At 39.5% G+C, this 27,438-nt stretch overlaps 1 protein-coding gene across 2 annotated transcripts; it reads right to left on the bottom strand.

Moving 5' to 3' along the window:
- Positions 1-234: 234 nt before the first annotated feature.
- LOC101851821 (splicing factor 3B subunit 2) lies at positions 235-26,157 on the bottom strand. 2 transcript variants are annotated; one of them, XM_005105943.2, is made up of 23 exons: positions 26,062-26,157; positions 23,320-23,367; positions 22,288-22,314; positions 21,459-21,620; positions 20,645-20,720; positions 19,585-19,734; positions 17,763-18,769; positions 16,877-17,003; positions 16,090-16,211; positions 14,774-14,889; positions 14,177-14,255; positions 13,041-13,163; positions 12,659-12,745; positions 11,493-11,567; positions 10,465-10,617; positions 9,778-9,927; positions 9,298-9,387; positions 8,440-8,547; positions 7,427-7,534; positions 6,042-6,178; positions 4,516-4,717; positions 3,315-3,506; positions 235-2,031 (listed from the first exon to the last, which is right to left on the bottom strand). In XM_005105943.2, the coding sequence occupies exons 2-23, from the start codon at positions 23,323-23,325 to the stop codon at positions 1,966-1,968; spliced, it is 3,363 nt and encodes a 1,120-aa protein (XP_005106000.1). In that variant the 5' UTR covers positions 23,326-23,367; positions 26,062-26,157; the 3' UTR covers positions 235-1,965. The 2 variants fall into 2 exon arrangements, with proteins under 2 accessions (XP_005106000.1, XP_005106001.1); XM_005105944.2 differs by lacking the exon at positions 22,288-22,314.
- Positions 26,158-27,438: the final 1,281 nt, after the last annotated feature.

The following is a 27,438-nucleotide window of genomic DNA, read 5'->3' as shown; positions in this document are numbered from 1 at the left end:
ATCTACATTCTTAGAGAAGTAAAAAAAGGAGAATGCCATGACGCCGAGTTCATCAACAACATTTGTAAAATACTAAATCATAATTCCCATAGTACGGTATACACGAAGTCATCTTTTTTTCTTGATAAGAAACTGTAGGCCTATATATGTGATAAATAACAATCACATTTCAATTTGTACAGCAAGGCATTACACTGAAAGGTCAAAGTGAACACAAAAATTCAAACTCAGTGATACAGACAACCATTATCTTTATTTCTTTAAAAAACAACTGGATCCATAACTTGTCACAATGTTCGTCATAATCTGAAGTTCCTGTCTGAATTCACGGACACACGAACACCGACTGTTGTACACAATGAGGGCTGACAGGGGAACAAAAAACACACAGACAATGTGCTGTTGACCATGACCAAAAAAAAACAACCAACATGAGAACCAATAAAAAGTGAGCATGAGGGAGAATGACTGATCTTTGATACATAATCATAGCTAGGGAGATTCTGAAATGACTTGAACTGTAAAAATCACCACCTTAAAGAAAGTTTTAGTTTTAGTAAGAGTTTTACGGCACTAACAACACAATTTTGTCATATAAGTGCGGAAGATTAGAAGTGTTACAAGAGAGTAACAAACATAAAACAGAACGAGGAGAGATCAGGACAACCACACCAGAGCATCCGCCAACCACCCACACCCCAAAGAAAGGAATCCATCCTCATGGAAGAACGGGAAATTATTAATATTAATTAAATGACCAAAACAGAAGTACAGCACTTGTTTTATTTTCCAGACCAAGGACAGTTAATATGTCTTAGATCCTATCGGACATAGGCCTACTTCATGCTATTTAGAAAGTAGAGAACTCAGACCTATCTGCACGTCCAACAATGAGACAAGACATCCCCAGGCAGACAAGCATGGTCTCATTCGTCAACTAATGACACCTTCTGTACATTGACAGCAGTGCGATCACTGCTACATTGTTCTCAATTTCCTACATTAAAATATTTAGAAAAGTTAAACAAACACATTAAATCTTTCCACAGTGTGAGTGACTGGGGTGGCAGGGAATGGGGTACAGAAATACTACAGGATATAGGAAAGGGGAAAAGACCAACCTCAAGTAGGCTACCTTTCATCAACACCTACAAAGCGGACATAAGATCACCCGCCATCCAAACTTTTCACTATTCAACAGAGAGAGAAAAAATTATCTACAGTCAAACTCGGATATAACAGGACAGACAGGACCGCCAGTTTTTCCCTCTTATAAGCGAGTCCTGTTAAAACTATTATCAAGGGAAACTACCAATACTATTGCACCTTGAGCTTACTATACATAATATATATATTTGATTACCCCAGATCCTTTCCTAGTGGGCTGTTTTGCTAACACTGAGATGAATCGATCTGTGACCCCATCACTATTTGGGGCGGGGTGTATGTGTTTGAAAGTTTGTGTTTAGGCAACGATCATATAAACAGGCGAAATGTCTTGATAGAGATAAATTCTAATAATTTGACGGATCATATATATTTGAGTCTGCGCAAATAGAACCCTGTTATAGCCAAGTTCACATTACTTGCTCTTATGGAGGAAAAAAACGGAGATTTGATTTATCAGTCATATCCAAGTTCCTGTTATAACAGAGGCTGTTATAAAAGGACTGGACAGTAGTTTAACAATCTGTACCAACAACAACAGAATGCAGAGGCCACCCCGTCTTACTCCTTCCCATTAAAGAGTAAGCAATACAGAAAGCCTCTAAAGCACCCTCTGACACCCACGGCACCACAGTGACCAACCTCTGACATAGAACCCTACGGCGCAACCCCTTTACCAACAGATCAAACTGAACAAAACCCCCACACAACCCTCCGAACACTTCTAACAAGAAAACAGCATCATCCATAAACTCATCCAGACATACATTATGAGATGAAACAGTGAAACCAATGGAATTAAAACTTGAAGTCTTTATATTTCTTTGCTCCTTTCCCGGTGTCTTGTTGAGCCTTCTTGCGTTTCTGTGGACAAACAAAACAAGAAAACAAATCTTTAGTTTCAGTTTTAGTGTTTTACGGCACTTGCAACATAATACGGTCAAATAAGTGCCGAACATTAGAGGTGTTACAAGAGAGTAAAAAACACAAAAAAGAAGGAGGAGAGATAAGGACGATAGATGTTTGATAGGAAAGAAGAAGCAAACCACACACAGAGCACCCCCGAACCACCCACAAACAAATCTTTATTTCTTCACCGTAGACAGAAATGGCCATTACACACCACTGTCACATGAAAGATGGGAACAAATAAAACAAATAACCTCCCCTCTCTACGGAAAATTATGGAGCAGAACCAGGAATAAAAATTGACTTCTGATTCATATTTTCCATCTGCAGCAATGAAGCAGTACCCACCACCTTACTTTCCCTGTACCATTATCCACATTCCAAAAAGATGTAATTTACTTCCGAGACACAATAGAATTTATTTCAAATTAGAAGAGTGGAGATTATTTTAGTTATAATAAGAGTTTTACTAAGTGCCAAAGGTTAGAGGTGTTGCTAGAGAGTAATAAACACAAAAAAGAAGAAGGAGAAATAAGAATGAGAGATGATAAAAGGAAAGAAGGAGCAAACCACACCACAGCACTTACCATTCACCCACAACAAGTGCAAAGAAGCACCCTGACACAATGACGGTCAATTAGCACAGGAAAAAAGGAATAGAGTCGGACGAAGGAAAGTAAAGAAGTAGGTCCTGCCAGTGGCACTCTCAAACAAATTATCTGTAAAACGCATTTAAAAAATGAGGACACTAGTACGGTAGTAGGAAAAATCTCTCCAAACCTTTTGGTCTCAACCATCACACCGTGAGGAGTAGGCCTACTAAGGCACAACCATCTATGGTATGTATTCCACAACCTTACCAAGCATGGTCAAAGCACACTGTGTCTTGTCTGACCAGTATTGTGTCAAAGGATGGTGCACGTATAATACAAGATGTCCCTGAAGTCTGGACACATTTGCAGAATGTATATTTCAGGAAATATACGTAAAATGTTCAACAACATTTTATTCACTTAGAATAGGCCTATTAACAAATAACATATACAAATAAATGATTTAAACCATTTACGCAACAAACGTTGATGCACTTGACAAGATTCACATGAAACCGACCGATGCAACAACTAAACGCTGCCGTTGATTATAATTTAAGAAATTTCCTTTGTGTCTAGACTTTGTGGAAATCCTGCATTTACAAAAGAAAGAAAGCCAAAGCCCCGAGAAACGGCCCGACTCACCCTCTGTTTAGCTGCATGAGCTGCCACCATATCACTGAGGTCCTCTTTCTCCAGCTGTGACTGCTGCTCACGCACCGTCTGCTCGTACTTGGCCTGCATGGCCGCAGTGTCGAGGTCAAGCTCCTCGGGGTTCAAGGACACCTCGACCGCCTCTGTCGATACTTTGTCTCCAGGCTTCTTCGGTGCGTTGACCTGGGGGGGCGAATGAAAAAAACCCAGAAGAAATCATACACTGAAGCTACTCTTTAGGTAAGTAGGCCTAATAGTTTAACAGCACTTAAAAAACACAATAAGATGATATAAGCAATAAAGATTAGAGGTGTAACAAGAAATTTAAAAAATAAAGGAGGAGAGATATAAAGGTGATAGCTGTTTGATACGAAAGAAGGAGCAAACCACACCAGAGCACCTAACGACCAGAAACGAACCTACTGTAACAAACACCTGTTAAAGAGTCACCTGTACAAACAAACACCGCCCACCCCTCCCTTGCATTTAAAAAAATATTATAATGACACTGTCCAAGAGGACTTGTCTAAGATAACCACTTTTCTCCCTGACAAAGGGTGGTCATCTGGACAGATTCCACTGATCTTACATTGGGAGAAAGAAATTGACAGCATGCAGTCACCAGGTTCTGAGGCGCTAGATTCATAGAATTATTATAATAATTACACCAGTGCAAACACTTGCACTGCCATTGGGGAAAGAAAAGCCAACCCTAAATTGATTCACTTTCAACTCTTTTGGTTCTTGAACCATTAATTGCAACACTTACCAGGAAGAGTTTGCAAGGGAAGGGGAATAACTGCATAAATAGAGATAGACATACAACTGTAAGAGCCCAAAGTGCCTGTAACACAACAGGCCTGAAAAAGCCATCCCCAGCTATAAGAGGGAAGGGAAATCTTTCTTCACAAAGGTTTAACATTTAACCTTAAAAAGTGAAACCATAGCATGTTAGAAAGAAAAAAAAACATCTAATCTCCTACAAATGGGTTTCCGTTAAACTGTATCTAGCAATTTTTACTTCCAATTCTTTCAATCAAAAGTATTTTCTGTTTCTTCCGTAACTACACACCCCAACTCCTCTCTCTCTACTCCATCCCAGAAATCTATAAAAGTTTTTTGTTTTACTTTGATCCCTGTTCATGACAAGTTTCCACAGACAATAGAAAGTGAAAAAAAGACCACTACTCACCCCCGTCATATCGTAGACGTGCGCCGACCCCATCATAGCCCCGCCCACCGGGGCCGCCTTCTTCTCCGGCAACACCTGGTAGAGAGCCGGCGTGTCTCCTCCTTGGTCCATGGCATCCTCGATACGACGCTTACGCAGCTCGATCTGGTCCGGAGTCTCCATGCCCACGGGAACGGAGGAGATGCCGCCCGGCGTCATCAGGCTGTGAGAAGGGGGGGGACACAAAAGACGTCAATAGTTTGGGGTTTAAAAAAAATTTTAGTAGAGGTTTTACGGTGCGCGCAACTGCATAAGGTCATATGAGCGCCAGAAAATTTAGAGGTGTTACAAGAGAGTAACAAACATAAAAAAGAAGATGTTTGATAGGAAAGAAGAAGCAAACCACACCAGAGCACCCGCCAACCACCTTGTCAACAGCAAAAATAAAAAATAACATCTGAAGAGCACAGGGGACAAACAGGCATAGCAACAAACTAAAAATCATGAGGGTATCAATTTTAAACGCTTGTTGACTCATAACTGTATTTCTGTTCAACTGTTGGTTGATCATTGTTGTTTGATTTCCCATTCAACAAGAATAACAATAAACCACCAGTCAAACAATAATGAAGTTATACGAGTCCACAAGCATTTAAAATTGACACCTTCACAATTTCCAATTTATGACTATGCCCATTTTTCCCATGTGCTCTTCATCTGGTTTTACTCAATGACTCCAAGCCATAACACTGACAAACACACTCTGCAAAGACAAAAATCCATCTATTGTTTGATTGATAACAACATTAACAACACACTCTTTAGAACGTTACTGTAAATGCACCAAACCTGCACATATCACTACATGGTATTGGACAGAAGGACGAAAGCCCACCTGTTGTTGGACTGATAACAACAACAGCATATTCAATGACTCAGTGGTGTCGGTAGTCTAGTGGTTAAGCTACAGGACTCATAATTGTGAGATTATAGGTTTGGGGGCTTTGAGGCTCCGCTCCATCCAGTGTTGTGTGCTTGGGAAAGGCATTTATACTAATTTTCTCAAGTGAATGTGGCTTAGTACTATCGGTGATGGAAGTTAAATTAGGAGGTCCCGCCTCTTAAATAAGTTTAGTTTGCAAGGGCATTGCACCTATAAAATTACAATTACCCACTCAATGAGTAGACTACCACTCATCCATTTTCCCTCATTACTATTCCCATGTGCATCATATCAGCTATAACAATATTGTTGGGTCAAATTGGTATGATTTTTATGATTGATAGCATACAATCGTCAAATTTGGAACATTTTCAACTTGCAAAACATGAAATGTAAAGAAAATAATTTTACTTTTATTATCAACATTTAAAAAAAAATTCTTTAAAAGATGTGTATGAAAAATGTTAGTAAAACAATAGCAATGAGCTGTCCACGGAGAAAACAAAAAACAAAAAACGACGAACACCTGAGACAACAACTTTGTTTTAACTGAGAAAAAAAAAAAACCCCAAATCTACCATACATGGACATCATTGACACTCACCCTTCCGCTGGAGTAATCAGGCCCGTCTCATCCTTCTCATCCTCCTCTTCTTCCTCTTCTGATTCCTCCTCTGATTCTGACTCAGACTCCAGCTCACCCCACACTGTCCTGTCTATTTCGTCTTCCTCAACCTCAGCCTGAAATGAGGAAAGCAAACAGATTACAAAATGTCCAGCATCAACTTGACTTAATTCAAAGAGTGAATTGCTACAACATTATATTCTAAAATGTGGACTTGAAAGCTTTCACAATCAACAGTGACAAGAACAAGCTGAAATGAAGCCTACAGTAAGATTAGGACATATACAAATGGGGAAAATAGTAGAAGTAGTATACCAGACCACATCAGACAGCCAACCAACCATCTCTACAAGTCAGAAGACATAGCTAAATAAATACCCATTTAACAATAGATACACCACATACATACAATCGTGTCACCATACTTTGCTATGTTCATACCACATGCTTCTATAAGCGTGACCGCCCGGCAAACCAGGTTGAACAAGTCCAGCCATTGACTGGGATAATACAAAAGCCATGAAATATTGACTTTCTATGAAATTTGAATCCATATTTTCTTTCATCAATTTTTCTATCTGAGAACTCATGACACAAAGTGCAAGTAAAGAAAAAAAGTTCTGGGTGCTATTTTTCGAGGTACCCTTCAACGATCAAGTCCAGGAAATATGTCTTCTGGAGAAAAAATAACACACTGTGAACTCTGGTAGTTAACAAAAAAATGGACCTATCATGTTTGTTGTGATTTGAAAGCTTATTTTCCTAATTTTTTATTCATAAAAGTACATTGCTTCAAAATTCAAAACACTGCCTCCCTAAAAAAAAAACCCACAATAATGTCACTCAGTTCCTGATCTAAAATTGGGACAACATGGTCAACTTGAGATATCTTACAATCATTTGATGTGGAGTGCAACTTGGGTTGCTTTGTGGATTTTCATGTCTAAAAACTTGTTCTATCACAGATGGACATTAAATGAAAGTCCCGTCTGTAACTTTTCTCAATGCCCTGAGGGGAAGGGTCCAACAATTGTGACAGGGCAGTGTGTTATCGATACAACATGTGGAATGTGGAGTTGGGGAGAGAAGCCAAGCCCGGCACTAGTCTCTTCTGGTCCTCAAATGCAATCGTGCTTTATGCTAAAAACCTGGACAAAAATAAAAGTACAGAAATACGGTGTTCTGCATAAAACATAAATACACAGAATGGGTCTACTTATTTAGGAAGAAAAAAAAAAGTTCTGTTTTGTGGGGAAAGATAAAAAAATATAAAAGATATACCATGGACTGGTACAGAAAGAATAAACAATGACACAGGGTTCAAACTGCTGCTAAGTCTATACCATATCCACAGAAGCACATACCTTATAATCAGCATTCTGCGTTCCAAATACGTCTCCATACAAAGGCTTCCCATGTTCATCCACCGGCGGTTTTCCCCAGCCTCCGGCATGGTAGCCAAACATACAGCCCTGTCAGAAAATAAGCAACACCTTTTTTTTTTTTTTTGGTGTTTTACTGCGCTCGCAACTGTATAAGGTCATATGAGCACATGGGACACATTTTCAGGTGGAAGGAAATTATGAATTTTGCCCGAGTGGCAGCCGAAGCCTACTCTTGACAATTTTTGCACACGGACCACATCTTTCTTTTGTCCCTACAAAGCAAACGTCATATAACACTATGGCCACACCAAAGTGGAAAAACACAATCCATGTTCCTTCAGAAACTAGAAACACAAACTAATGACATGGGGCTGAAAGTGGAAAGAACCTGTTATGTACAAGCATGCCAAATTTTTCAAAACCCAATCAGGAACAAACAATGTTGTAACAATAGACTACACAGAAACAAACAAAATTACACCGGGCGGAACTGGTTTGGTATAGCGTATGTGTTTAAGACTCTCCACCATCTGACTGCTAGACCTGGGAGTCCAGGGAAACTCAGGACAGTTAGCACCGAAGATTGGTCGCTGTCACGAAGGTACTTAACTTCTTACAAATATTATCTACCCTTACCATTTATATGTCGGAAAGCATATTGATAAATTTACACTCCTTTCTCGGAGGCAAATACAGAAAACTGAAAATAAAGTGAGGACTCTTTATTGTGAGAGCTTCAAACTCTTCTAGACACAAAAAGCAGGTCATAAAAAAGTGAAATACAGTCGACAGTGTCCAAGACAGCCACCCATTATAATGGTATAAGAATGCAAAAGGGGAAATTGGGAAGTATTGTCTTACACAGGTGGCCATTAGAGCAGGTTCGACTGCAGCTGAAACTCATGACTATAAAATAAATGAACAAAATAAACATTTACCTTTTTGACGGGACAAAAAAAGGTATAGATGTGCACAAGCTTCAAAGGACTTACCTCAGGAATGGGAGCATTAAGACCAGCCACCTTGAGGTTGGGGTATGACGGGGGTGGCCCGTACCGCTGCATGGCAATCAACCATGGTGGAGGAACTTTCTCAGAGTTCTGGAGAAACAATGGAATCAAAATATATTGCTTGATCAGTGACCAATAATAAGATTAGCATTCCAAGTTCAGAACTCTTAAATATATTTAAGGTAAACTTTATGGAACTCCATCCCTTCCTTCTTTTATCTAGTCCTTATACAATTAGAGAAATTAAAAAAGCAAAGTTGATCAGAACAGGAGCAAGTGAATTTTTCGCAAATGATTCATTCTCGGCTTTATTTTTTCTAAGTCACATCAACATTTCTTTGAGTTAAGTCTTTCAGATAAAAACAGCAAATAGTGCAATGAATATCACCCAATTGTGACTTGGTCTTACACCCTTAGTCAATGATTCCTCAATACCTCTACCTCCTAATCTTAAGTTTCTAGTTTTAGTTAATTTTAAAGCACTTCTAAAACAAATAAGTGATATAAGTGCTGAAAATTAGGGGTGTTACAAGAGAGTAAACAGTAACATACAAAAAAAAAAGAAGATGGGGAGTTAAGGACAATAGATGTTTGATCGGGAAGAAAGAGAAAACTCCACCAGAGCACCCGCCATTCACCCACACATCTAGCCAAAGAACTCCCAATGGTTAGCTTTATCAGAAACTACACTTAACAACCCAACACATGGCTCACAAAGTCTACATCTACAGGAGGACAAAAAACAAAAGTGTCAGTCAAAAGAGTGAAATCATCATGATAGTCAGGAGAAATAAGGAGACAAAATTCTCACAGATATATATGAGGTTGCAACAAACTTACACTGCCAACTGGCATCCCCAGAGCCATTTTCAAGTCGTCACTCAAGTTGCCAGGCTTCTTCTCCCGTAGTTTTGTTTCAAATTCCTTAGCCTGAAAATACACAGAAAAATTGAGGTGAGACAGCTGGCAATAAATATACTGAAAGTGAAGACTACACACACAACTGCAATAAATCCACCAAAAACAGGCAGTGAAACAAACCAAAACACTTTGATGATAAGACAAATACAAAAAAGTCCTTAAAAAAAGAAAGAGAAAAAATTCACGAAGCTAGCTCTTAATGACCAAATGAGATATCTGAACACAAATAATATTCTATGTTTCTTTTGATAGATTAGACCCAAACAAAATAATCCAACTTTAAAATGACTATCATTTACAGGACAAAAACAACAACACAAAAACAATGCATAGAATAAGATGTGAAGATGCTGGTATAAAAAAAAACAGAACAAATTTTTTCTCCAAGTTTGCCAATACCTCATAGTACAAATCTCCATGGACAGTCATTTTGGGTTTGGTCTGAAACCTGAAGAAAGCGTCGTGAAGTTTCTGGTAGTCGATGTCAATCTTTCCCATCTTGGGCCGCACTTTTTCCCTCATTTTGGACTTGAGTGTCTTCTGGTCTTCCTGGAAAACGAAAACAAAAAGACATGAATTAGTTTTAGTTTTAGTAGAGGTTTTAAGGCGCTCGCAACTGCATAAGGTCATATGAGCACCAGAAGATTAGAGGTGTTACAAGAGAGTAACAAACATTTTTAAAAAAGAAGGGGAGATAAGGACGATAGATGTTTGATAGGAAAGAAGGAGCAAACCACACCAGAGCACCCGCCGACGACAAACAGACATGAATATTAGTCATCATGCTTCACAGCTTTTCATAGAAAAACCAGCAAACTGTTAATTCCATTTCGGTTGATGACCCAAAATAAACTTTTAATCAGGTGACCTTTTCTTAAAAGTAAAGTAGCTAAACATTGTCCTAAATTTTGGTCACTCAGTACTACAACAGAGTAAGGCACATGAATAGCAACAACAAAGGAACAGTAAAATAGTCGGGACCTTCAAGTGGATTCCCATAATCAGCCATTTAAAGCTACTGAAAACTGAAAAATACTACTTTCTCTTTTAAACAACAGTAAGCGATAACGTTTATTCCAAAATTACCTTCTCCTGCAGAGCTGCTCTCATTTCCTCAATACCTGTGGCTTTGATGAAGTCTGGAAGTTCAAACGGTGTCTTCTCTATACCTCTTTTACCCTGCAGGTACTTTCGTTTGTAGCACCAGTGACGTGGCACCGGCACCGAATTTCTGGTAGCCTGTTCAAAAGAAGAAAAATAAGTAAATCACCTTTACTTCTGAATCCCAATAAAAACTTAAGTAAGCATTAACCCTTTTAATACACAGCGTTCCGCATTCCCTGGTACGACAAGAAGTGAAAAATTGTGCAATTCCATGACCTACGAGGTAGCCTACATCAAAAAGCCACTGAAGTGGTTAAAGGCTATCTTAACAAAAATGTGAAAAAATCAAGAAACATGCTTTATTTCTCATCCAACACTTCTTTTTAATGAATAACGACCTATTGTAGAGTGAATTTTTTAAAAAAATGAGGATGTAGTTATTTTTCCTTCAACAGCGGAGATAAGTAGAGAGAAAATTTACCACAGCTACATCAAAATAGCTTCGTCTTCTCTCACACACAATCACTTGACAAGCACACCAAGACTAACACCACTCGACAAGAATCTTTACAATACCCCCCTCATAAAACATGCAGACACCGAGACCTACCCAGTTAAACCATTTCCAATACTCCAATAATACCTTACTAAACCACAAGACAGAAGCACTTCAAAATGTTTGTGATCATACTGAAAAGGATTAAATTCTCCATAACCATGTTCCCCTGCTAGATCTAAAGACAATCAACTGGACACTATGAAAGTGCAGTGGAACTGATATGGTCACATGTCATTCTGGCAAGATAGAAAATACGCTGCCCTTGCCTTTCTAAAAAGCAATATAGCTGCTGCAAAAAGAAAGAGAAGTAACTCCGCCATACCCTTCTTTACAGGCTGAGTAAAAAAATTAAAGTTAAACCTTTTTCTCACGATAGCAGCAATATATGCCATTCTCAAAGGATCAGCAACTATTATACAGACCGCTAAGCTAAACTAGATGGACTGCTCACCTTTAAATGCACCAACAACCTGGGATCTCTGGCCGTGACATCATGCATCTCAACCACATCAGGTCTGGTCACCAGCTGGGGATGAAAGTAAAAGGTATCAGGTTTAAATGAATGCCTCCTAATCAAAACAAGCTATAATTTACAATTTTGATGAAAGTTTGAAAAGAGCACAAAGAAAATAAATCCTATTTAGACTTCAATGAGGAGGGAAGGGGGCGTTCAAAATCAGCATCATTATCAATGTCTTTCACCCCTGGCAGGATAGAGGCCACATACAAGCTCCTTCCATTTTCTCTGTCCTGAGCCATTCTTCCAAGCTCATTCCAATTGAGCTTCATCTCTCTCATGTCCCTTTCCAAGCATCTCCTCCATGTTTCCAGTGGCCTACCCCTGCCTCGTGCTCCCTGTGGGTTCCACTGCAGCGACTGCCCTGCGATGTTTCCGCTGGGCTTTCTGAAGGTGTGTCCCATCCATCGCCACTTTCTCAGTCCTATTTCTACTTCTATATCACTTTTGTCCTGTCCTTTCCCACAGCTCTTCATTTTTAAATTCTATCCTGCCACTTAATTCTTAGAATACTCCTCATACATCTGTTTATGAAAGTCTGGACTTCATTCAGTACTGTCTTTGTTGTCTTCCAAGTTTCGCAGCCATAGAGGAGCACAGTTGGAGTTAAAGTCGAATCTTGGTGCGCAGTGAGATGTTGCTTGCTTTCCAGACTTTTGATAATAATGCTGACCTTGCTTTGCGTGCAAAATATCAAATTAAAAAAAAAAAGTTGTACATAGTATCTCTTCCTTTTCAAAAGCACAAGAAACTATAATATTGACACATCATTTTCAGTTAACAAGTTCAGGGGATACTGTGAAGAGGTGTAATCTGGATTTTGCAAACATGAAGGCTGAATTGAGACAGCTTGTGGATTTACAAGAGCTTAATACTTTTGAGTTGGCTTCAAGAACCAAGTGCCTAAATGTTAATCAAACAAAAAGAAATTCAAAGAGTATCACAAGGATAGAGAGCTCTCAAGAAAAAGTAACATAATTAAAAATCTTTAAAATATGCCTTCAGGAACTTCGTCTAAACAGTTGTACAACAAACTATTACTTTTAAACGAAGTCAAAGCTACTCTCAGGTACTGAAAAAAAAAGAGATGGAAATATTACCTGTTTAAGTTGAGCAACTGTCAACCTCGTCAGCTTTTTAAGTTTCTTCTTGGAAATTTTTGGGCCATCATCATCATTTGCCATTAACTGTGAAGGAGAAGAAAAAAAATACAAACACATCAACACTGCCATACAAAGACCCAGCCATTTTGCAGAATTTATCATCTCACTCTCATTATTCATTTCCACATTGAATAGAAAGTGCATAAGAAAGCATAAAACTTCGTTGCCAGTAAAAGGTAGAAATGTACCATAAACTGGTCCGGAAAACATACTTTTGCCCAACAACTATGCCAAAGCAGAAAAGCTACACATCATGCAAAGTGAAATCTTAAGTAAAACTAATATAGCGGCCAAAGATAAAAAGTCACAATTTGCTCACATCGTCGTCATCGTCATCATCATCATCCAACAGCCCCTTGACTTTCATTGGGGGTTCTTCTTTCGGCTTGACTTCTTCGGCCTCCTCTACTTTTACTTCCTTCGGTTTTTCTGGTTCAGTGATCTACAAAAAAGAGCAAGAAACAAGAGAGAGGGATTATAATACATTGTTTCATTAAGTCAATCATAAAACCGGTACATGATACCAACTCATAAGTTTTTTACTTCCTGTTCATAAGAGCTGAATAAATAAAAAATTTCATTTCTCCTCTCCATCTCCAAAACAGACATTTTTTTTGGCTGAACTCACTGTGATGATGGCACATTAATTATGATGATAGATAGCATTTGTCTAGTGCAAATTCCCACTCAACAGCAAGTCTTTACAATCTATATCATAACCCAAGCAGGCCTGAAAGCATTCTGAAACAATTTCAATTTTTTGGAAAGCATACAGTTCAAGCTGCCATTTTACAGGTGCTAAAATATTATACTGACAAGATCTCTCACTGTCTATGGTCAGATAATCATTCACACCTGGATGTGGCGAGGAAAATTCGAGTAAAGTGTCCATCCCAGGGACACAACGTCGGCCTCCGGCTCAAACCTCACGGACCCACGACCTCACAATTAGAGCCCAGCAGCCTTACCACTTGGCTACCAATGCCACATAACATGTCATCAAGTAACCTGTAGTTTAAAACATCCTCAGTGAAATAATTTTTCAACTGATATGGCCTACTTTCCTACCATTTCCAGTGTATTCAAAAGTAACAAATTATAAATTATTTAAACACAGTTGGGTATTTTCCTTCTTGTAAAACGACTCATTCTGAATTTTATCCCAGCAGGCAGCTCCAGTAGGTCTTGTATCTTTCACTGCATACTGCACAATTGTTTTTTTAACTTGAGCAACCTCCAAACGACCAAATGTTTAATCCACATCCAAAAAGACTTTGAGCCAAATCTCATTTACTGTGGGATCTGGTGAGTGAAGAACCAGAAGAAAAAAATCATCAACAGACGACTGACTATGACTGTGAGACCTAGGTATCAAGCCAGGCTCTTAAGCAGAAGAGAAAAACAGCATGCCTCAGTGCAGATAGATACCTGCAGATTATTAAATCTGTGTCTTACCTTGAAAGCTTCAAATATCCTGGCAAAAGTGTGATAATTCGGGTCAGTCGGGTCCAGCTCTGGCTGTTCTTGGATGTACCTGCCCAAGGTAGGAGGATGGAAACAACACTATTATTACAGCTTCCCCTAAGAGCAGCGGGAAAAAACTATTGTGTTTCCCTCACTACACAGCTCAAGTGTTACCATAATATGAGCTTTGAACCTAAAACCCTAAAACAACATAGCTAAGAAGAACGAATAATTTTATAACTTGAACAAAGATGAACATCTGACAAAAAGACTCTATTTAGTATTATAATTACTCATTCTGACCTTCCTCATACAATTCATTTCCGGTATCAAAGAAAATTGCAGATAATTATAATGTAAAACATAATTAAAAAACAGCAATGGTGGTCCAGCTCCTGCATACAGTCAGACAGCACAATAAGAACAGTCACATCAACAGTGCAAACCTTACACAGAAAAATAACCAAAATTTAAGAGAGTGAGAAACAAAAGGTCGAACCAACAGGGGAAAAAAAATCTTGAGAACCATATGATTAGGAGCGTCCACCAACAAAATGATACACACAGGAAAGTTTTGTCTCAACTCACTCGACCACAACATCGGATGCTTTGCTTTTCTTATCTTTCTTCTTGGGTTTCTTCTGTTGTTCAAACCTGTTCCTCCTCGCCTTCTTCTTTTTCTTCTTCTTTCGTTTATTTTTGGTCTGGAAGAAAAAAAAGGAATGTGATCAAGATTCCGCCTCCAACCAATGCAAAGGCTTCTCGGTAAAAGAATAACAAAAGCTTATTTGAAGCTCTGTGTTTCTTCACACTCATTCCACAACTTTCCAAGTCTGTGCAGCATCTTTGGTAACAGTAAGAAGAACCCCCCACATCATTCTTGGTAAATCTTAAACAGAAAACTATTTCTATGAGCAGTCTCTTATTCTGGTAGCGTGGCAATCTCAAAAGTTAGTTTAAAAAATTGAGACAGAAAATGGTCTAACAATTTTGTACAAAGTTCTCAAAACAATAAAAATCATCTTTAATGAAGGCTCCTGAATGAACATGATGTTATAACAGAACTTTAAACCCCTTCCCTCCCATTTTTAAAATAAGTCTGCTGCTAAGGGGAAGTAAAATCCATAACTATGGCCATGTGAAAGCAATGGGTTGTAGACAAAATGTTGCCCCGACACACTTAGTTATAGTTTTAGTAGAGGTTTTACAGCACTTGCAACTACATAAGGTAATATGAGCGCAAAGGGGCGGATGTCAACAGAGAAGTCCTTACAGGGAATCAGACTTACTCTGCTCACCTCTCTAGCACCAACAGCACAAAGTCTGCTTCCACTATCAAGGCACCCTGGAAATAGCGGGTCACAAGAGTGTGACAAACATACAAAAGAAGTAGAGGAAAAATGACGATAGGAACGATTAAGAAAGAAAAAGCAGCAGTTCCTTGTTGCAGCTCAGGTAGAGTTATGAGCATGACATTGGTGAATCAGCCCATTTACAATTCTACTGTGCATAACAAGCTAATGCCCCCCCTTTGGGAATGGCCTAAAGACACTTCAGTCAGTAGCACCGCCCCAGGGGGTCCCTTACACACTAAATGTGGTAAATACCCAAAAGACATTAAGCAAGCTACAGTACATATCAATTTGATATAATCACCAGCACAGTATGTATTGCTCATAAAGTAATTAAAATTTTGCCGACAAACCTTTGCTATTAAAAGAAGACAATCACTAAATCTGCATAACAAAATAACGCACATAACAGCAGACCAGTAGAGTAAAATGTCTGAAGAGAAAGGAAAAAGAAAGAAAATAACCATAATAAAAGCATTTATATAACCCATATCCATACCCTACAGCATACTCTATGTGCTTTAGAACTAGAAGTAACACAGAAGCAATTACCTCTTTTGACTGATCTTTTGAAATTGTTCCAACTTCCTCATCTTCATTTTCATCTTCTTCGTTCACTTCGTCTTTATCATTCTCATTAGTGCCCCTTTTCTCATCATCACTGCCTTGCTCATCTGGAAAAAAAATGAAAGACACAGAATAAAGATCAAGAGAAAAAACATGGGCAGATAGCATTTAGACACAACGTGAGTAAACAAGTCCTGTCGGTTCCATGCTACTGGTACACATGGACAAAAAGAATACTTGGAAGAGGTAAAATACTCAAGCTTTCATTTCCTGGACAAAATTTTCAGAGAACAGGAATATAACGATGAAACAAAAACAAAAAAAATGTAATATGGATGGACACATAATGCATAAGTCCCTTTCATTATTTCTTGAGCAGATTAGACTGAATTAGCAAAGCAAAATGTCATTATCATTACAAACCAAGCACGACACAAAATAATTAGGCAATTTCACTTAAATCCTGACACATTTAAAACACCCAACACAGAATTATTAGCAATTCAAAACCATGACATCGAATCTTTTTTACATAACTTTACACATGTTTGATTTTAAAAAGTTGGGAAATCATCTCTGGAAAATGTAGAAACCGCAATGCATTTCAATAAACCTAAAACCCTAAAGACACTCACTAAAATTACAATTGCAACTACTATCAGTAAGCTTTATGTATACCCTGATTTTCAATCCTTACAGTGGCATGATATTTCAATTACCTGACCTCCCTCAAGTGTAGGCACACCATGAAGAAAAACACATAAGTACGCACCTTCATCTTCTTTCTCCCCATCAAGTTCAGCCCCAATTTCACTTTCTCTTAGAGACTTGAACTCCAGCATCTTCTCCAGGGCTTGCGGCAGTCGCATTTCCTTAGGACCTTGAGATGGGGGCGGGCCCTGCACACAATAAAAGAAACAGAAAAGGTTACTTTATAAGAATTCAATATTGGTGTGGAGAAAAGGGGAAAAGGGGTGGGGGTGGGAGGGGAACGCGGGGGGACGAGAAAACTCATGACAAGCTCAGGACAGAAGTTTCCCAAATCTGTTCTCATTCCTAAAGATCTAGTTATTTCATAAACAGCTTGAAAAAGAGATTGATCACTTTCCTTCAGCTAGTCCAAAACCATACTGAATTCCATAAGTAGTAAGATATGGCTTAGATCACCATATTGAAAAAAACCCACCAAAATAAACAGCCTCAAGTGAAATATACAAAGCAGAGGTAAATCATACAAAGCAGAGGTAAATCGTTACCATAGAATTACAAAGTTCTATCTGTTCAGTACCTAGTTTTGAGAAATTTTACATCAAAAGTTTGGAATTTCACAACATGCCAAGTTTTTTTTATGCAATTCGTTGAATATCTTGATAACTACTCTAAATAATCTTACGATTTTGAAAGAGCAGATAGAACATTTGGTGTCTGACCTCATGGTCTTAGTAACTCAAAACAGCCAAAAATGTCAGATAGAACTTTGTAATTCTAAGGTAGCAAAATGAAACTATGAGGTGTGCAATATAACTCTGAAAAACAACAACAACAGCAAAACAGCTAATCTAACACCCAAGATGACAAAACCATTTTTTACTTTTAGCTTTTTTTCATTTCCCTTTTCTGAAAGGAAGAAAACAATAAAGTTGAGTATACACACTTACACCAGGCTTTGGCACAACATTAGGAGGAATGCTGGGACCATTGTAGGGAGTCCGCGCCATCCTGGGCCTGGGTCCACCATCAGACGGAGGTCCAAGCGGTGGGGGGCCCATCCCATCTTTGTTAGGGCCCGGTGGCCGCATGTTCTGACTCATAAGAGGTGGTGGGTGGGGGTGGGGACGATCAGAGTGCTGCTGGGACATGGGCGGTCCCCCGTGGGGCATCGGCCGACCTCCCTGCGACATCGGGGGCCCGCCCGGAGGTCCTCCCTGCGGGCCGTGCGGCCCACTTTGGGACATCGGGGGCCCCCCTTGCTGCATTCCGCGGGGGCCTCCCTGAGGCATCTGAGGGGGCCCACCCTGCTGCATGTGAGGTGGCCCACCTTGCTGCATCCCACGGGGCCCACCTTGAGACATCTGAGGCGGCCCACCTTGAGACATCTGAGGCGGCCCGCCCTGCTGCATGAGAGGTCCCCCCTGGGACATCGGGGGGCCACCCTGCGACATCTGCGGGCCGCCTGGGGGCATGTGAGGGCCACCTTGCGACGACATGGGAGGCCGGTCCCCCATCTGCTGCATGGGTCGCTGTGGGCCACCCTGCGACATTTGAGGCCCTCCCTGGGCCATGGGGGGCCGGTCTCCCATCTGCTGCATCTGTCGTGGCGGGCCGCCTTGCTGCATGGGGGGTCCACCTTGCTGCATGGGTGGCCCACCCTGGGACATTTGAGGGCCACCTTGCGACATCTGGGGCCCACCCTGCTGCCTTGGAGGTCCCCCCTGAGACATCATGGGCCCACCCTGGGACATTGGCGGGCCACCCTGAGGCATCTGGGGTCCTCCTTGCTGCATGGGAGGGCGGTCACCCATCTGCTGCAAGGGTCTTGGGGGTCCACCCTGGCCCATGTGTTGGGGCCCTCCTTGCAATATGTGAGGGGGTGGTGGGGGGCCACCTTGAGATCCTGGTGGCCCACCTTGGGGATTCTGTTGGCCCATCAGAGGAGGAGGGCCACCTGTATTTATAAAATAAAAAACAAAACATTACTTGAGGTGAAAAATCAATGCATGCAATACTTAACACAAGGTTTGCCCATTCAATGGCCAAACACTTTGTCCCTTGTCACGACACCGATCCTATAGTACATGTTCAAAGAAAGCAGAAGAAAACTAGCCAGACTTCATTTGGAATCAAACCCCAAACCTCTTTAGGACAGATAAAGTTTGTAGTTTACAGATCAAAAGCAGCTGACAAACATTACATTATTCCCATGGCAACTTACTTTTCACAATCAAATGATATCATTGGCAGCATCAACAGTCACATTAGAGTACCAGACCCTTCTGAGCTCACACTCGGTAGTGAGAGGTCTCAAAACCCAGCACATCAGCAAACTAAATATCAGGTGATAACAATGTAAACACTGAAACCAACCAAGAACCACCTCAGTTGGTCATAAGTATTTTGAGAATGAAAGCAAATTCTGGACGAGGAAAACCAGCCACTTGGAATATAAGACATCATGGTTGTGGTTGAAGCATATGTTTTCTTAACCGAGTTCAATCATCAGACTAATCACTTTCAACATTAAAAAAAAAAACGCTGTAAAACCTAGACATCTGAAGACATCTGCATGTAAGATTTTCTACCACACTAGTTCCAAAAATGCACCCATGGGAGGTTCCACTTCGAATCCTGTGTCATCACCATTGTAGTCAAGTTTCACAATTAATTTTTTAAATGTCCATATTTTTCAGGTCTTCAAGCCCCACATTTCATGTCTAGCCACAGAGAATTCTATAAGGATTTCCAAAATGCAGGTCCATTTACCTTGCATCATTTGTTGTTGCTGGTTGGGCATAGACCCCTGTGGAGGCTGATTCCCCATGCCAGGGGGTCTGAGGGGGGCAGAAACCATGCTCACGCCGGAGCTTCTGATGGACGGAGTGGTCGGCAGTCCTGCAGGTGCTAAGGACTGACCTGTCGATAAAAAAACATCCAAAATGCCATAATCGTTTGAGTAAAGAAACAAAGTTTTCCCTATCACTTGACTTACTGCAGGCCAAAAACCAAACTAATAGAGACAACAGACAAAAAATAAAGAAGAATGATGAACCAGTGGCGTCTTCCATCCATCTGCTCCACATTATGAGGACGGCATTTCTTTTTTTGAATTGATTTCCAGTTTAAGTGTTTTGCGGCGCTTGCAACTTCATAAGGTCATATGAGCACCCAAGACATACCAAATATTTTCAGTGGGTAGGAAATTTGAATTTTGCCCGAGTGGTGGCCGAAGCCTTCTTTTATCAATTTTGGACCACCAAGGGATCTTTAACGTGCACAACTAGTCCAAGAGGCCTAGGAGTAGATCTTACCTACTATAAGATCAAGGGTGTGGCTGAAAGACAGCAGTAAGAAGGAGTCAAGGAGAAGCAGAGGCTGCAGAAAGAGTCAGGAGCCCAGAGGAGGGGGAAAAGAAGGTGAAGTGGTGGGGGCAGAAAGTGAAGACAAAAGCAGATGATAGAACATTGTCAGAGAGCAGGATAGGATGTGAAAGCAGAAAATGTTAAAGAAGAAAATTTTCCCTCCCTATGCCCATTCGAACCTGTGACATATTGAATGAGAGACGAACACCGCAACCTATAGACCACGAGAGCTCTCCCCCCCCCGCCAACTGCATTTCTATTCTTCATAAAATTTATATAAAAATAACAGAAAAAACATCTAATTTGAGATATAGAGTGAAAATACAAAACTCCTTGTATAAAAAATGCTGGCTAACAGACTTTGTATACTTTCATTGAAAAAACAGAACACTCCAAAACACCATTTTCAGACACCTGCGATTATTGCCATCAAAGAAAAAAATTGATCATGAACAACAAGATACCTGAGCCAGGGGGCAGAATCCTCTGCTGCTCATTCCTTTGCGCCTCCAACATTGCCAACTGCTGCTGCTCCATCAGCTGAAAGCAAACCAGAAGAGATGGTTATTTCCTTGTCATTTGGGAATTATAACATCCTACAAGACACAAATCTACTAAAACGTCATTTTGAAAGAAGACCAAAGCCTTGGCCTTAAACTTATACTACTTAAGTAAAGAAAAATGAGAACAGAAAGATTAAGATAATTTATGAGGCTAACTGCTTTTTTTTTTTACCCTGCCACTCACGGTCATCTCAGGCAATAAGGGATTTATTCTGGTATAAAGCAGGAGACACAAGACATAATGTTTGCCATGGGGGAATTGAACTTTGTAGTGCAATGTAAAACCCTGTTGCAAATAGTTTCATGTTACAGACAATAGCCACAACACGAAAAAACAATTACAACTTGCATACAAGTAATTCAGTTTCCTGTAGAATCCCTTCAAAAACATTTGAGTTCAGTGATTGCTGTTATTAACCAGGCAGTTTGTGAATTTTTAGATGTTGATAAAATAAGAAATTCCAAGTTATTATAATCTGTACAAAAAAGTGGATTGAAATAATCTTTTACCGTATGTTCAAAGATACAAATTCCTCTGTGAAAAAAATGACCAAAAAAAAAGTTAAAATTCGTTTTCGTTCACGCTACTCTCTCAAAATTTTACATTAAAAGTACAACAAACATAAAAATGAATAATGAACGGAATCATTTTTCCTGGTCTTGTGCCCCCCCCCCCCCCCCTAAAAAAGAGACGAACAATAAAGACATATTTCACCTTCTGCTGAGCTTCCCTTTTCTTCTCCATATCCAGCAACTGCTGGTGCTGCCGAACTTTCATCATGAGGTCCTCACTGATATCCTGTTGTCCTTGCATGCCACCCTCCCCCTGATCCCGTTGCATTGACATCTGCTGCCAAGGGGGGTGGTCATCGTCTCGCTAAAGAGATAGGACTTTTGTTATTGACGTAGAATGAACGAGAGTTAAGGGGAATATCTGCAGTTTTTTGGGGTCTGTTACGGGACAGGGTTTTGAGCCATGAGTAAAAGAGAAGTTTATTGAAGTAATAACAATCATTCAGTGAAAGGAAAAAGCAAGACAGGCAAAATATAACAAGCAGGATTAACAAAGAATGAAGGCATGCCTTGAACTATCAAGTCATACACGTGAAGCAAATTAACAAGACCATCAGATCCATGGGGCATCAAAAGCACCTGAAAACTTATGTGGTAGAGTTTTTACAACAGATACATTCTGGAACCTTATTTTAAATATAGGACACAATAAGCTAAAAGAGAAAAGCAAAGAATAAGGAAGACTTCACCACTTAGAAGAAAAGAGCTGGGGCACAGACAAGACAGTCAAATAGTTTAAAATATTTTCAGCCTATCAACATACTGCCATGATTTCAGGTATTCAAACATGGTATACATTATATTTCAATTTTCAAAAAGAAAGAATTCTATTCTCTGTCCAAAATAAGTAAAAATCCTGTGATTTTTTTCATCAGTAACAGTTATGAACACATTTTTTTTTTAATTAAGAAAAGTTACAGAGAAGATTAAATATTTGATCATTGAGAGGTTTAAAAAAAAAGGAAACATACCCTAGAACCTGGATTGTCAGGTCCCCCCTGTAAAAAAGAGGAAAAAAATGTTTCTTTAGGGCCCCCTAAAGTAACTTCAAAGCATAGGTACAAATCTAAGTAGCTGAATAAAGCATTTTTCAAATTTCTAAATTTATAACAAGAGGACAGCAGTGCTTCAGCAGAATCAGCAACAATCGCAACATTTTGCCAACTAAAAAAAAAATAAAACTTTACAGACCCGTATGAGGAGTTTTCATTTACAGTGACGTACACATATAAAAGTCTATTGTCGTGTATAGCATCACAGTTTAAACTGAAATAGCTTTACAGCATTGTTGATAGATGTACTGAAATGAAGTGCCATATTTTCTTCTGCAAAATGTGTCTTGCTCTAGGAAACCTCTCATTTACCAATGTCGAAAAGAAGTATCACTGACATTGCAGATTGATAACCTGTTTGTTTGAGTAAATAGAAGCACATCAACACAATAGCAATCATTCAGAGCTAAGGGAAAAGTAAAATAGACAGACAGAAACAACAGAGAGAAAGTCAAGTAGTAGGACCTACCAATGACACCCTTGAATCACCTTAGCCACGATTATTTATATGAGCCTCGGTCCATTAACTAAGACTTCAGAGGTACCACCCTTTTTTTTTTGAGCAACTTCCTAAACATATTCAAGAAATGTTTTATAGCAATTCAGCGATAGAACTTGATGCACACTCATATTAATTATTAGCAGTCAAGACAACAGTTTGAAAAGGAAAATTCAGTGCAAGTCTTGATACACTTGAAAGGAAACACAAATAAATATAAGCATGGCACGTTGCTATTTGAACAGAACCTAAGAGATGTGCTCAATTTCTTAATATAAATGCTTGAGTTGAGATTGTTCATCCAATCAAATAACCATCTGGGTCTGGATTAATTAAAAATTATACTTTGTGACTCTTTGACCTGTTTTTCACTCATCTAATTCATTTAAAACACATGCTAAGAATGCAAGATAAGAGAATCAGTAAATATTACACAATAGCAGTAAACTTACATCCATCTTGACACAAGTGTAGCAACCAGAACACTTGGCTTAGAGTCTCTAAAAAAGGGGGGAAAAGACAAAAACATATTTTTAAAAAAACAACTAAGACCAAGGTTATTGATGAAAAAAGTAGGCAAAAAAAAAGACAACATATTTTTTTTTAAACAACTAAGAACAAGGTTATTGATGAAAATATTCAGTGACTGACAACGTAAATACCGTCCATCAAGTCAATATTGGTCAGTCTGCGGTTATCTGGCTCTCAGTCAGGCACAATCATAACTTTGTGTATGTCTTGTCAAATTGTGCCTGTTAATGAGGACACTCCAAGTCTAAAAGCAAGACAGTCAAGTACTGAAGTTGAGTTCTCAAACTTTCATCCTCCGCTAAGCCCCACCTAACTTTTGATCAATCATCTCACATCCCCCCCCCCCAACTTCCCCCTGGTTCCCCTGACATATCTTTTGCTCTTAATTAGGAGAAAAAAATAAAAACATATAAACCTTTACTTTACAGCTTACTTTATTCCTCCTTTCCAAGCTTTTCAGTTTCTTCATCATTGGAGTAATGATGACGATGGGAGCATTGTTTCACAACATGTTCCCATTTTGCCGATGGCAAGGTCTAAAGCGCATAAAATTACTACGTAATTAGGTAAAGTCTAAATATGTGCAAATAAGAACCATCAAATACAGTCGAACCTGACATGACGGCCACCTATATAAATATGACTACTTTCCATTCCCCCCTTGTGTTTTTTTCTATAGCATATGATAACATGTCTAACGCAGCCGCGGCCTTTACATTTTCTCAAATAACACTTGATATATAAGTCCCTCCCACTGTTTACCTAAGTTGATGAGTCTGTTGTAACAAATTTTCAGGTAAGGAAGACATGTGAAACGTCATAAATTCTATACTATTTAATATTAGTATAAGTCTTGTCCTCAACTCACACACAAATTAAAATAAAAAGAGATGAAACTAAAACGTCTTTACCCAGTCCATAACAATGGACGTCAACATGAACTTCTGTAAGAAGTGTGACTCATACGCTGAGTGGCAGTGACCCATTTATTTGTTTTAATATGACACTTTGTCTTCAACATTCCAGAAAAAGAAAAGCAACAGCGCTGGAACGTTTGTTTACACTGGTATCACGGTTTTGTTTGTTTGTTTTAGTAAGTGTTTTACGGCGCTCGCAACTGCATAAGGTCATAAGAGCGCGCGGGACACACTAAACTTTTTCAGCTGGTAGGAAATTTTGAATTTTGCCCGGGTGGCGGCCGAAGCCTACTCTTAATCTTATCAGTTTTAGACCACCAAGGGATCTTTAACGTGCACAACTTGCACACGGGACCTCCGAGATTTTTTGCCCTTGTCCGAGAAGGCTAGGTGTAGATCTTTCCTACCAGAAGATCAGGGGTGTGGCTGAAAGACAGCAGTAAGAAGAAGCCAATGAGTAGCAGTAGAAAGGCTGCAGAAAGAATCAGGAGCCCAGAGGAGGGGGCAAAAGAGGTGAAGGGGTGGGGGGCAGAAAGAGGACACGAAAGCAGACGACAGAACATTGCTAGAGAGTAGGAAAGGAGGTGAAAGGAGACTAAATTAGAGAAGAAAATTTTTTTGGTCGCTACCCGGATTCGAACCCGGGACCTTTGAATGAGAGGCGAACACCTTAACCTCTAGGCCACGAGAGCCCCCCGGTATCACGGTAAACGCACACCAGATGAGAAGAGTCCAAAAAAAAGGCTCGTCCTCTCACCCCAGTTGACAGACCTACAACTGCGCTATTCTCACCTGGCATGAGAACAGAGGTTGCCAAAACAATACCAATTATTAATTTGTAACAGACATTATGATTATAAAGTAAGTCAATATTCATGTCATGTAGATCTAGATCTAGATATCTAGAGTAGTCGAAAAATAAAACTGATAAATATGAACAAGAAAAGGGCCCTACAATATTACAGACCTAGAATCTAGATCTAGCCTACCTACTGAGCGTAAGACTGTACTGTAATATTTGGTGCCCATCATTGCGGATGGGATCAGGTCAGGTCGAGTCGATCACCTGAATCTGAAAGCTAACGAGTTGTTTTCAGGGGAAGAGTCAGGCACGACCAGCTTGTGCCACGATAACAGCTTTGCACCCTCAATCTGGCTAGCAAACCAACCCAGCCCCCTCCCACACGCAATAGACACCCCTGCCCACTACGGCTGGGATCGGCCGATCGCCCAACTCGATCACCTCAAAAACAAACGTGTTTGTTTTCAGTTTCAGGCAATCGAGTCGGGCGATTGGCCCGATCCAGCCATAGTGGGCACCCCGTATTAGCCTAAAGACAGTACTGTCACTTAAAAGTAAAATGCAGAGAGTAGGTAGAGAGCCTGCACATGCGTGTGAAGTGTAGTGCGTGTTCAAGTTCAAGACAAGATGGTGGGTGTGTAGATCTAGTCTGTGAGTGTCATGTGTATGTGTATCACTCAAATTCACTCATACTTGTAAGACACATGTTCTTGTGTACGTTCACCGCTCTTGACTGTCTTGGTCTTGGGCAGACCTATAACAGACTTGGTTGACTGTATTATAAGAGTGCCGAGACTCAGACTAAGACTAAGACTGATGTCTTAGACTAAGATGCTCGAGTTTAAGAACACAGTTTAACTATTTCCAGCTGAAAAAAGGAAGTATGTAATATAGAATCTAGGTGCAAAAATATGAGATTTTAATTTCCGCAATGCATCACCTACCTTTAGCACTGATAAACGATCCTCAAGCATCGGCGTTGAAAATTTACACTACTAAACTTCCGGTAGCCATGTTGGTAGTTATTTTGCCAATTTGGATCTCTTTGGGTGATTTTAGTTGGACATGGGAAAGGGTCCTGGAATAGTAAGGAGTTGCACGGCATTTTACGGACTTCAATTTCATTAATTTTGAGATCGCAAAAGCCGAGGCCAGATCTGAGTTTATGCCGAGTGCTTTGTTGTTTTTTCCCCCCATAAAATCACAGTTTATTTTCAGACCTCTTCTTACAAAAAGTGCAGACACAAGTCAAATATATAAAACAAAGAACCCAGGATGATTTGGGGGATTTTATTTCAATACATTCTTTTTCCACATCATTTCAGTGATTGACTCTGCAGACACACACGTCAAATCGATAAAACACACGTCAGAAGGATGGTTCTTTTATTTCAATGTTATTTTTACCGCATCTTGTTTCTTAAAATCATTTTTACTAGATCTAGATCTATTATCTATCTGATCCATCAATGGTTACACGAGAAAAATAAAGGGTGATTTTTTTTCACTGTATTTTAACTATAACATTTTTAAAAATCACATTCATCATCGAATACATCCGTGGTGGCGTATTTGATCAGAAATATTACCTAGATCATGCAAAAAAATATCAGGCGACTCCTGAAATCATGGCCCTTTCCCTAGGCCTTCTCCCGATCCTCCGGATTTCTCGATCGAGTCTCCAATAATTAATCCATCGTCCACTCGTTTAATTTGTGGGCTATACGATGTAGCTGTAAACGATCGTCCGTTTTTGTTTTTTGTTTGTTTGTTGTTGTTTTATTTTGTTTTTTGGGAGGGGTGTTGTTTTTTTTTAATTTTCCAAATGTTACTAATTATTTTATTTTTTTAAATCTCTAAAAAAAATTGTATCGTTACATATCATTAGCGAACCTAATACAGTGAATGTGAAGCGATTCATCGTTGCGTAGAGTAGCGATGATTTATAAATATTTTTTAAAACAATTTATTTATTTATTTATTTTATTTTTTGCCACAAAGCGGGTAAGTGAAGGAGGCGCGAAGCGAAACAAAGAAAATTACAGGAGGCTACACCGGGAGCGAGGTGAAGTGGGCGATATGAGATATATATGTGATTTCGTAATGGCATCTTTCACTTTCATGCAGTGGAACTCAAATTCAACGAACTCGGACCCAACGATTCAGATTCTAAGAAAGGACACAGATTTCCCGTTTGTTTTTGTTTGTTTTGTTTTGCGTTGGTTTTTTGTTGTTAATTGTTGTTGTTGTTGTTGTTGTTGTTATTATTGTTGTTGTTGTTTTTGTTTGTTTGTTGTTGTTTTTTGTGTTTTTTTGTTGTT

The sequence above is a fragment of the Aplysia californica genome, unplaced genomic scaffold (assembly GCF_000002075.1).
Source record: "Aplysia californica isolate F4 #8 unplaced genomic scaffold, AplCal3.0 scaffold00502, whole genome shotgun sequence".
Taxonomy (NCBI): Eukaryota; Metazoa; Mollusca; class Gastropoda; order Aplysiida; family Aplysiidae; genus Aplysia; species Aplysia californica.
The sequence above is the reverse complement of the archived record's forward strand: the minus strand, read 5'-3'. Positions and strand labels throughout refer to the sequence as shown.